Source organism: Salvelinus namaycush, chromosome 14 (assembly GCF_016432855.1).
Source record: "Salvelinus namaycush isolate Seneca chromosome 14, SaNama_1.0, whole genome shotgun sequence".
Taxonomy (NCBI): Eukaryota; Metazoa; Chordata; class Actinopteri; order Salmoniformes; family Salmonidae; genus Salvelinus; species Salvelinus namaycush.
Window position 1 is genome coordinate 15014949 of NC_052320.1, and position 12946 is coordinate 15027894.

General features: G+C 42.9%; 1 protein-coding gene across 1 annotated transcript in view; it reads right to left on the reverse strand.

The window, feature by feature from the left end:
• LOC120059181 (histone deacetylase 7-like) overlaps positions 1 to 11627 on the reverse strand; it is a 67397-nt gene extending 55770 nt beyond the window's left edge. The window contains exon 1 of the mRNA XM_039008032.1: positions 11333 to 11627. Coding sequence (XP_038863960.1) covers positions 11333 to 11351 — 19 coding nt within the window. The 5' untranslated portion in view covers positions 11352 to 11627. The remainder of the gene's footprint in view (positions 1 to 11332) is intronic.
• Between the last annotated feature and the right edge of the window lie 1319 nt (positions 11628 to 12946).

The window sequence follows — 12946 nt, forward strand, 5'->3', positions numbered from 1 at the left end:
GAAGGGAAAAGGTTAGAGGAGGAGAGCGCGTAGATGCGAGAAGGAGTTATACAATAAGCAAAGTGATCATGCTGTTTATATATGGCTGCTATGAAAGTGAACTGTGTTTGCGGGTGATCAGGGATGTATTCAATCTGCCATTCCTGTAAAAAAAAAAAAAAATTAAACAGAAGCAAATGTGGATAAACATACCTGAATTTGTCCAATAGCAACTCTCGTTTGCAATTGTTGGACTAATGATTACACCTGTAGATCAGCTAGATGCAGGCAAGAGTGTACAAGGCGTTATTGAATGTCACGGTCTGTCAACCTTAATTACTAAGAATGTTCATGACCTGTGCACCTACATTGTAAACCATCATTTGTTGGCTAGGTTGTAGCAACCTCATGGTGGGTATAGGGAAAAATCAAGTATCATGTAGTAGCCTAAACCAGGGCTCTCCAGCCCTGCAGCCGTTCTGTAGGTTTTTGCTCCAACCCCAATCTAGCACACCTGATTCTAATAATTAGCTGGTTGATAAGCTGAATCATCTTAGTTACAACTTGGGTTGGAGTGAAAACCTACAGGAAGGTAGCTCTCCAGGGACAGGGTTGGAAAACCCTGGCCTAAACCTATCGATGTTACATTGAGCTGTGTGAATCCAAATGCTGTAATAGAAATAAGGCCACGCTCCTAAATAAAGAAAATCGTCCACCCTCATCTTAAACGGCACCGACCGCCACTGCACACACATATGATCAAACACAGGCACAAGCTTAGGTTCACAGGAGGCAAGGCGCTGGCCAACGTGAACCACGGTGTATGTAACACCCAAATGGAAAAGACAGCAGTGGCCAATCTGTTTCTCTAGACTGATGCTAAACTGTTTTATTTTCCCCAGATGAAGCAGTGCCTAATTTTGATAACAATCTTTGAAAGCCAATGCAACACACTCTTAGGATTTCCAAGAATATAATTGAATCAAATTTATCCAAAATGTCCAAACAGAAGCTAGACTCAGAGAGGGCACGGTGAAAACATGTTGAAATGTATTTTTTGTAAGATTCTTAGCAGTGTTCAGATGCCAGTTAATTTGAGAGGAAGAGGCCTCTATGTTAGTTCTATATGTACAGGATGTGGTTAGCTGTGTTCTATATGTGCGTAGTTAACTACCACCTGCACAATTACACAAACTGACAAGGATTCACTCTCTCATACACAGTTTTAAATGTCAGATCACTACGCAAAATAAGTCAAAGCTTCCAAAAAGATGCAAGATGAGTACTCTCAAATCCCAAACCAAGTTCCACGGCAAGATCGTGGGCTTCCTCTAAGTTACATTAGAATAGGCAAGATGTACTTTTCTGTATATTCCAAGTCATTTAACTAGAAACAGATATTATTTTAGGCCTTTCACGATCAGACCTGGCAACCTCTGCCCCAGATCACAAGGTGGTCCAGAGAGGATGGAGGCAGACAGGGATGGAGGGAGGAGGAAGCCAGGATGAAGGCAGCCATTGTCTGGGTACCAGGCGGGCTCAGCTGGGCTCCTGGGACACCAAGCTCCATGCTGTGGCACCATGCGGCACACGGGTTAGAGTAAACACTGAGCCCAGCCTCTAGCCTAAACCTTCAGTACTGGTTATTGTCTCTGAGCAGGCAGGCAGGCAGACACACACACACTCTAAATCATGTCCCTCAATGAAATACAAGGTCAAATTTAGATTCAGCTAACTTTATCCGATTAATTAGATCGTATTAGTCAGCCCTACGTCTCAGAATGGCAGTAACAGCGCAGTCAACTGTTAGCCTATGTCTTTTTGCTGAAATGTAGTTCCTGATCATGACATGTCTGATGTGTTAATTTAAGTCAAAGTCAATCATGTGAGTCGAAAGGGATAGAAACCATGCTAAAACTGAACAACTGAACTGAACTGCACAGAAATCAATGGCACTGGGATCTAAAATATATAAGGTTCTATCTGCAAAAAGATGATTCTGAGAACTGGCTTCAAAGTTCCGAACCCTCATTGGTTTGAATGGTGTCAGCAATTTGAATTGAGGTATTTAGAGAAATATATAGGTAGAGAACATTGAACAGAACAAGGCTACGTCAATAATTACATGTTGACAAAAATGCAGATAGAACCTTAACCTCCCGACATACACTACCGGCCCAAAGTTTTAGAACACCTACTCATTCAAGGGTTTTTCTTTATTTTTACTATTTTCTACATTGTAGAATAATAGTGAAGACATCAAAACTATGACACAACACATATGAAATCATGTAGTAACCAAAAAAGTGTTAAATCAAAATATATTTTATATTTGAGATTCTTCAAATAGCCACCCTTTGCCTTGATGAAAGCTTTGCATTATCTGTGGATCTGTTGGGGCAGTATGCAAATTGGAGTGGGTCTAGGGTTTCTGGGATAATGGTGTTGCTGTGAGCCATGACCAGCCTTTCAAAGCACTTCATGGCTACAGATGTGAGTGCTATGGGTCGGTAGTCATTTAGGCAGGTTACCTTAGCGTTCTTGGGCACAGGCACTATGGTGGTCTGCTTAAAACATGTTGGTATTACACTCGGACAGGGAGAGGTTGAAAATGTTAGTGAAGACACTTGCCAGTTGGTCAGCGCATGCTCGCAGTATACGTCCTGGTAATCTGTCTGGCCCTGCGGCTTTGAGAATGTTGACCTGTTTAAAGGTCTTACTCACATCGGCTGCGGAGACCGTGATCACACAGTCTCCCGGAACAGCTGGTGCTCTCATGCATATTTCAGTGCCATTTGCCTCGAAGCGAGCATAGAAGTAGTTTAGCTTGTCTGGTAGGCTCGTGTCACTGGGCAGCTCTCGGCTGTGCTTCCCTTTTGTAATCTGTAATGGTTTGCAAGCCCTGCCACATCCGACGAGTGTCAGATCCGGTGTAGTCTGATTCAATCTTAGTCCTGTATTGAAGCTTTGCCTGTTTGATGGTTTGTCAGAGGACATAGCGGGATTTCTTATAAACTTCCGGTTTAGAGTCCTGCTCCTTGAAAGCGGCAGCTCTAGCCTTTAGCTCAGTGTGGATGTTGCCTGTAATCCATGGCTTCTGGTTGGGGTACGTACAGTCGCTGTGGGGATGACGTCATTGATGCACTTATTGATGAAGTCAATGACTGATGTGGTGTACTCCTCAATGCCATCGGAGGAATCCCGGAACATATTCCAGTCTGTGCTAGCAAAACAGTCATGTAGCTTAGCATCTGCTTCATCTGACCACTTTTTTATTGATCTAGTTAATTTTAGCTTGTAAGCAGGAATCAGGAAGATATAATTATGGTCAGATTTGCCAAATGGAGGGCGAGTGAGAGCTTTGTATGTGTCTCTGTGTGTGGAGTAAAGGTGGTCTAGAGTTTTTTTTCCCCCCCTCTGGTTGCACATTTACATGCTGATAGAAATTTGGTCAAACGGATTTAAGTTTCTCTACATTAAAGTCTCCAGCTACTAGGAGCACCGTCTCCCGGTGAGCGTTTTCTTGTTTGCTTATGGCAGAATACAACTCATTCAATGCTGTCTTAGTGCCAGCCTCTGACTGTGGTGGTATGTAAACAGCTACGACAAATACAGATAAACTCTCTAGGTAGATAGTGTGGTCTACAGCTTATCATGAGATACTTTACCTCAGGCGAGCAATAGCTCGAGACTTCCTTAAATATCGTGCACCAGCTGTTATTTACAAAAATACATAGCCGACCACCCCTTGTCTTACCAGACGCCGCTGTTCTATCCTGCCAGTACAGCGTATAACCAGGCAGCTGTATGTTGATAGTGTCGTTGTTCAGCCACGACTCCATGAAGCATAAGATATTACAGTTTTGAATGTCCCGTTGGTAGTTTAATCTTGCGTGTAGGTCTTCTATTTTATTCTCCAAAGTTTGCATGTTTGCTAGCAGAATGGAAGGAAGTGGGGGTTTATTCGATCGCCTAGGAATTCTCAGAAGGCAGCCCGCCCTTTGGCTGGCCCCTTTTTCTCTGCCTCCTCTTCACGCAAATCACGAGGATCTGGGCTCGTTCCCGAGAAAGCAGTATATCGTTCACGTCGGGCTCCTTAAAGGAAAAAAGGATTCTGCCAGTCTGTGGTGAGTAATCGCAGTCCTGATGTCCAGAAGTTATTTTCGGTCATAAGAGACGGTAGCGGCAACATTATGTACAAAACAAGTTTAAAAAAATCAGTTACAAAAAACCCAAATAAACAAACAAAAAAACATTTGGTTGGGGACACGTAAAACCTCTGCCTTCTTCTCCAGCGCCATTATCACTTGAGAGCCAGTTTTATCATAGCGCTTGATGGTTTTTGCGACTGCACTTGAAGAAACTTTTTTCCCGCATTGACTGACCTTCATGTCTTAAAGTAATGATGGACTGTTGTTTCTCTTTGCTTATTTGAGCTGGTAGGCTCGTGTCACTGGGCAGCTCTCGGCTGTGCTTCCCTTTGTGTTCTAAAACTTTTGATCGGTAGTGTACCTTCATACACATATAGTATACAGAAGTGTATGTCAGCCTTCAGTCAGTCAGTCAGGCACACACAACACAAGCACAGTGTGTCTTTGTCATTGTGACCTTTAGTGAAACCTCTTGGCCCTTGAATGCCAGCCAGCCTGCAAACCCGGTCATATGAAACAACTATATCCGATTACATCTCTCTCTGCCTGCCCTGGCCTCAATGCATCTACTCTACACTCTTGTCTCCAACACACAGAAACACACGCACACACTCATTCACAAACAGGGACTTTTAGTTTTTCTGATGTCTAGTACAATGTCTGATCAAGATGACCAGGGAAGGGGTAGCACAGCTATAAAGCCATCCATTTAGGGAGTTTAATCCGATTCGATGTGGCATTCAGCTACCGGGAGAGCAGAGGTTGCCAACAGTGGTGGTTGTTGTGTAGTGTAAAATGTCAGGCAGACAGCCTGCAGCTTACCACAACTCATGTAACACCCTGCCTCTCAACTGATCTTTACACACACAACTTAACATTCTGTTGTATAAATGATGCCTTGTAGCCCTACTCCATCACCACTGAACAAATGATCAAGAACAGAGATATCCACACTAATTCAGCGTCTAAGTGTATATGGTTTAAAAAATACAAATGTTGTTTTCTCACTATCTAAATATAGACATGGTTGTGAATGGGTTTCTTCCTGAATAGAGCTTTTTAGAATTTAAATTTGTGAATTTATCTATATTTCTATATTTGTGTGAAATATGTTTTCCTGCCGTGAATCACTTCTGTTCTGTGCTTAAAAGAGAATCACTTCTGTTCTGTGCTTAAAAGAGAATCACTTCTGTTCTGTGCTTAAAAGAGAATCACTTCTGTGCTGTGCTTAAAAGAGAATCACTTCTGTTCTGTGCTTAAAAGAGAACCACTTCTGTTCTGTGCTTAAAAGAGAACCACTTCTGTTCTGTGCTTAAAAGAGAACCACTTCTGTTCTGTGCTTAAAAGAGAATCACTTCTGTTCTGTGCTTAAAAGAGAATCACTTCTGTTCTGTGCTTAAAAGAGAATCACTTCTGTTCTGTGCTTAAAAGAGAATCACTTCTGTTCTGTGCTTAAAAGAGAATCACTTCTGTTCTGTGCTTAAAAGAGAATCACTTCTGTTCTGTGCTTAAAAGAGAATCGCTTCTGTTCTGTGCTTAAAAGAGAATCGCTTCTGTTCTGTGCTTAAAAGAGAATCGCTTCTGTTCTGTGCTTAAAAGAGAATCGCTTCTGTTCTGTGCTTAAAAGAGAATCGCTTCTGTTCTGTGCTTAAAAGAGAATCGCTTCTGTTCTGTGCTTAAAAGAGAATCGCTTCTGTTCTGTGCTTAAAAGAGAATCGCTTCTGTTCTGTGCTTAAAAGAGAATCACTTCTGTTCTGTGCTTAAAAGAGAATCACTTCTGTTCTGTGCTTAAAAGAGAATCACTTCTGTTCTGTGCTTAAAAGAGAATCACTTCTGTTCTGTGCTTAAAAGAGAATCACTTCTGTTCTGTGCTTAAAAGAGAATCACTTCTGTTCTGTGCTTAAAAGAGAATCACTTCTGTTCTGTGCTTAAAAGAGAATCGCTTCTGTTCTGTGCTTAAAAGAGAATCCACTTCTGTTCTGTGCTTAAAAGAGAATCACTTCTGTTCTGTGCTTAAAAGAGAATCACTTCTGTTCTGTGCTTAAAAGAGAATCACTTCTGTTCTGTGCTTAAAAGAGAATCACTTCTGTTCTGTGCTTAAAAGAGAATCACTTCTGTTCTGTGCTTAAAAGAGAATCACTTCTGTTCTGTGCTTAAAAGAGAATCACTTCTGTTCTGTGCTTAAAAGAGAATCACTTCTGTTCTGTGCTTAAAAGAGAATCACTTCTGTTCTGTGCTTAAAAGAGAACCACTTCTGTTCTGTGCTTAAAAGAGAATCACTTCTGTTCTGTGCTTAAAAGAGAATCACTTCTGTTCTGTGCTTAAAAGAGAACCGAGGCACAAAGTCCTCCTAAAGCAGCAAGTTGGTAATTACGAGCATTTTAATTCAATATAGAAACAGATGTAACTACATGAGTTCTGTAGACCAGCTGTTAAGAGACTTTCCACTGAATCAAACTTCATGAGGCTGTTTAGATCAAGGCACTGTTGGGCTTTATGTTAGCTACATGTGTGGACAGTATGCATTTGTCTGCTTGTGAAAATTCAGTACTGTGCATTTACTTGAGTGTATATAAATGAGATGATTTTAAATCTGTTGAATATGACTCATAGTTCACCAATATGAAATGGTGTGAATAGTATCAGTAGTGTAGTGACTATATGCAGAAAACCTCCTGGTAAATATCCTAGAACAGAAACACTAGCCCGTGGGAAAGTGAAACAGAGAAATATACACTTACGAAACATTAAGGACACCTTCCTAATATTGAGTTGCACCTGGTCAGTCATGTCAAGGAAAGAGCAGATATCCTTAATGTTTTGTACACTCAGTGTATGTCAATTGATAGGCTTCTACTTTGTTACTGCAGTGTGAGAGAAAAAAAGTAAAAGATGGAAAGGGAGAGGAGGGAGTAGTGCGTCTGCTGTGAGGTCCCAGTGGCCAGCATGGTCCTTCCCTTTAAGAAGCCAACAGGAATGTGATGAATATTGGATAAGGAGTTGTGGAAGCAGCCATACAGTTATAACCAGCCATACAGTTATAACCAGCCATACAGTTATAACCAGCCATACAGATATAACCAGCCATACAGTTATAACCAGCCATACAGTTATAACCAGCCATACAGTTATAACACTAAGAGTATTTTGAGAGCGAGAGAGCGAGCGAGAAGGGACTTTTATACAGGACAGTTTTTTTGAGAATGAGATCAGTGGAAGTTTAGAGAAGGGTGGAGTCGCATGTCTGTGTGTGCATGCGTGTACTGTGTGTGTGTTTGAAAGAGGTTGACAGAAATTGGATAACAGGGTGTGCTAGCTTTGTAAAAGCAGGGAGCAGCAGTGAGGGAGGGTGTGGTCTGGGTTTACAGTACAGGATTGTGAGTCATTCCACATCTACACCAAGCCAATATTCCAATGCTGCTGCAAGACTAAAGCACATTCTGTACAACAGTAAGGCCTGGCAAAGAATTTCAACTCTCTGACAAGCACTCAGCACCTTGGTGGAAATCCCATGTTCCAAGTTTTAAATGAGAAAAGTGCTCAGTCGGTTAAGAATAGGCCATTTCTGGGGGTCTTCTTTGGTTTTATGATAAAACAAATATAATGCTCTCCTCTTAACCCTGTGTGTGGTTCTGCACAATATGGTAAAACTACTGTGCACACTGTTTGTAGTAAAACGATGCACTCTGTTCTCTGTTATATGGCTACATGAAGAAACAGTCGAACCGGAACCTGTTCGGTAGAATCCTGTCACTGAGGCAAAGTTCCATCAGGTTTATTTACAGTAGTATCCCTTCATCTTACAGTACAGAAACCAAAACATCCCTGTACACATACATTACTAACTGTAGTGGACACCAATTAGGAGCATGATGGTGAGTATACTGTATGTCAGTTGGCCCTCGCTTATCCGTCACACATACATCATCTACTTCATACACAGATACTTCATACACACAAATTCACAGGGACACGCATAACACATTTCCCATGTTTTTTTAGTGTCCATTCATTCACTAACGTGGTGGGCGGGTGTGTGAGAGTGAGCGTCTGAAACATACGGCTGTGTCAGAGGCCCAACTGGAACGTCTTGGTTACAGCAGCTCATCCTCGACATTATCAGCAGCTCTGTTCACACTCAGTACCCCACCAGGCTCATAGAGGCACTTTCCAAAACCAAAGAAAACAGCCCACGCGGTGGTCTCTCTAGAATAGTTATCAACCTCAACTGTTGTCATGAAAAAAAAGTTACGCAAAGTAAATCTCCTACTCAAATGGAACTTGACACTGATTTCATGCATGTTTTTGTAGACAATATGTTGACAATATCAATATGGTACGAGAGAACAAAATAGCCCAGGGGGAATCCCAGAGGGGCACCACAATATCTGTAATGACATTCAGAATGAGATTTCATATCTCAACACACCATTCTCAACAATAACAAGACAAAGGAGGTGGGTGTTGGAAACGGAGATCCAAAAACAGCCTGTCACTCTCTCTCCTGCTGTCTTTCCTTTGTCTCTCTTTGCATCGGTTACTTGTATGATTCCAAGGAAACTGTTGCCTATCTAGTCCTTGTATGTGATAACTGTATGTACCTAGAATTATATAAAATGTCACACGAGTACTAAGTTAAAATACTTTCTGATTGTAACAATCAACACTTATCAGGCCTGAACTTCAGCATCTGTAGTTACACTCTATCACCAGAGGAGGGCAGGCAGTAAGGTAGGAAATCACTCCAGTGTTTTATCTGTCTGCTCTGGACCATCTGCTGCCCTGTAGCTTCATCTTCTCCATGACCCCTCTAACTCCACCTCATTACTCTCAACCCTGGCCTCACAACCCCTTCATCTGAATCACCTCTTCACTTAAAGACTTCATGTGGACTCCACAGGGATAAGAACATCTCTGGAATACCAAACACAACAAAACAACAGGTAGGCTATAATTTCCCAACTTCCATATTGATTCACAAGGCACAAATCAGGCCTACCATTGTCTATTGTCCAACATCAAATACACCAAACAAGTTTGCCATAGATACACAACCCTTGGATGGCAACGTGCAAACTTTGTGTCGCTCCATGTGTTTTGAGACGTGAGTGACATTTTACACCAGACCAATACCCACCCTGCCCCCTGCCTTCACTCTCAGCTTTGACTCCAAGCTCCAACACAGCCCTCCGTGCTTGGGAATAGAGGGGAGAGAGAACCATATCCTGACAGGATATCCTGCTCTGAACTCCTGCTCCTGGGCTCCATGTGACCCCTTAACCCTTCCTGACCTACAGCTATAGACACAGCTCAGACCCAGCACACACAGCCACTGTGCACCCTCCACACCACTATGCTACCTCCAGTCTGAATGAGGTGTTACTCAGTAGGGCATTAAATCACAGCCACTCTGATCAAAATAATTGTGTGTGGGTGTGTGTGCATGCGTATCATGTGTGTTGCGAGCTGTTCACATGCTGAGAGTGGAAGGAGGTTCCCAGTGGACGCAGCACAGGGTTGCCCAGAGACTGGAGTGGAAATCAACACTTCCTGCCAGGACAGGAAGGGCTACTGCTGTTGCCCCTTATCACTGACTACACAGGCTGCCCTGCCAGCAGGGAGGAAGAGGGCTGGGGAGAGAGATGGATGAGTGACAGACAGCGACAGTCAGATTGAGGGAGAAGACAAAGGCTACATGGATAGAAAGTTAGATAAATTGATAGGATCAGAGTGGAATGTAAGGGATGTGGACAGGGAATGATAGGCTACTCTAATGATAGGCTACTCTAATGATAGGCTACTCTAATGATAGGCTACTCTAATGATAGGCTACTCTAAAGTGAGGTGCACGCCACATTATCAGCATGATTAAGGTATCGGTTACGGTCGGTGACAAAAATACACAAATCTAACAACTAAGATTAGATAGAAAGCATTCTTTGAGATTGTCTGTTTGTACAGTATATGAACGTAAAACAAATCTGCATGCGGTTCATTGTGGAGAGTGATTGATTTTGAGTTTGTAGTGACAAGGTGGTTAAATACTGTATGTATCGCCATAACAAACCCCTGGTGTTATTATGATAACATGCAGGACACCGTCAGCGGCTACACATCGACTTCCCCCAGCCTACGCACAGTCAAGTTAACACTGCTACCCCTCCAACAGTTGTGTATACAAAGGGTAACAGAGTGTTTGGGAGCAGGGTGAGGAAGGTCTCAGCACTCAGCACTTGGGATTGTCCCAGATGAACACAAGCCACTCCCTCCCTTTCAAAAAAGCCCATGGCAGAGGCCAGAGCACCCTCCTCTCCGGTTCCTAAGCACATGTAAACTAAGGGGATTAAGTGACATCAACAGAATAACCAAAAACAAATTCTTTCTGCCTTTAGCAGGTCCTCTCTTTGACAATTTTTCTGCCCTCTTAAAGTTAACACTCCACAAATGCGGGCTGACTCACTAAAGTGTGGGTGGGTCTGTTTCCAATTTTCTCACCCCTCTGCCCCAAAAAGAAAACGTTCTTCCAAAAACAACAAAACAAGCAACAAAAAAAGCCACACTTAAATGTTCCACACTATTAAAGACACAGGCCAAACTAAAGCAGCTCCATCTTGTGGCTCCGCAAATGCTTCTCATTGTTTTCCTTCCTTTCTTTGAGGGAGCGTGGGAGCACACTCAGAGCAGAGGAGAAACCTGTGCTGAAAACCACAGGAGGAAGCCGGTAACATGAGCAGGGGGATGCATAATGAGCCGGGGGAGAAGAGAAGAGAGAAGCCAGGGAAAGGGCGAGAATGATAGAGTGAGAGAGCACTTTTACTGGGTACAAAGTTAATATCTAAAGCACAGACTTAAAAAACTAAAGTTTACATAGAACATAAAGTTATTACACCAGTGACTTGTTATATTAACAGCCAGTTCTCACACACAAAATAAGGCATTTCTACATAGAGACTTTGTCCTTCCACAATCGTGGGGGAAAAAAGTTATATCTAGAACCTTAAAGGGTTCTTCGGCTGTCCCCATAGGAGAACCCTTTGAAGAACCTTTTTTGGTTGCAGGTAGAACCCTTTTGTGTTCTATATAGAACCCTTTCCACAGAGGGTTCTACATGGAATCCAAAAGGGGGACAGCCGAAAAACCCTTTTGGAATCCTTTTTTTCTGGTGCATACTATCACAGAGTAGAGCTGAAGCAGGGTCTTACCAGTTCGTAGGGTGAACATCCAGTTAGTTTAGTGCCAGGGTGTCTCTACGCCATATCCAGTCCACAGCAGGCAGGTACAGTGTCAGCTCCCTCTATCCAGGCTAGCAGGGAGAAAGTGAGGGGCGGGAACAAAAGGCACAGAGGGAGAGTGAGGAAGTGGGAGAAAGAGATGAACCACTGAGCTGACTTGTGGACTCTCCCTCTCACTCTCACACACACAGTCACACGTATGCCCAGCCTGTACGCAGTTGCCCCCCCCCTATTGCTGACTCTGGGGCAGCTTATGTCAGAGTTGCCTCAGAAGCTGAAGCGGAGAGTAGAGGAAGAGAAAGAGAGGATTAGAGTGTGGGTAGCGGTGTGTGTGAGTGAGAGAGCGGAGCTGCGGCGGGGGGGTTAAGGTAGGAGGGACCTGCACTGCTCGGAGAGGGCCGGAGGCAGTCTACTAAAGACAATGACAGGAAACACTATATCAGGAGGCAAAACACAGATGCAAAAATAATTTAAAAGAGCAAAAAGAATGACATCCACATGGAAAACAAACTATGCCTCGACTGCAAACAATGATATACAAAACAACAATGGTAAAGATAAGAGATGTTTAGCCCTGCTGTTTGTCCTACTGTATACCAACATCACTGTTTCACTGCTAGGAATGCACACACACACAAATCATATCTTGTGATAACAGTAGCTCCCCCAGAACTCCCTGTTTATCCTTTGCTGCTGGGCCACAACAGGCAGTAGTCTGTCCCCAGTCTGACTGCACACACACAAATCATATCTTGTGATAACAGTAGCTCCCCCAGTACTCCCTGTTTATCCTTTGCTGCTGGGCCACAACAGGCAGTAGTCTGTCCCCAGTCTGACTGCACACACAAGGGGATGGATTTCACCCTAATTCAATTTCTTCTCCAGGGGGAAAGGTGAACCAGGGGGACATGGATTAACATGTCTCTTGTGGAGCTGCCCGTCTCACACTGTGGAGAGCTGATAGTAGATGGGATGATTAGCTAATTGTTAGTAAACTGTTGACTGGGTCAGTTTGACTAAATAGTCTGCAGTCTTGTGGATCAAACTAGAGAGCAGAGTTCCATTAACAAAAACAGTCCAAGCCCTTCACATTCATTACTGTAATACGACTTGATAAATTGGCTGCAGGTTATGAAGGCTGTTCAAGCCAGATGAATTTCATTCTGGAAAAATAAAACAATGCTGTGCGTCACTGTCGGCAGAGCAGCACGACAAACACAGTGAATGTGTTTATCATTAACATGACTAAATACATGGCTGAGGTCCTACTAGAGTGGGTATGTAACATAAACACAGTGAATGTGTTTATCATTAACATGACTAAATACATGGCTGAGGTCCTACTAGAGTGGGTATGTAACATAAACACAGTGAATGTGTTTATCATTAACATGACTAAATACATGGCTGAGGTCCTACTAGAGTGGGTATGTAACATAAACACAGTGAATGTGTTTATCATTAACATGACTAAATACATGGCTGAGGTCCTACTAGAGTGGGTATGTAACATAAACACAGTGAACGTGTTTATCATTAACATGACTAAATACATGGCTGAGGTCCTACTAGAGTGGGTATGTA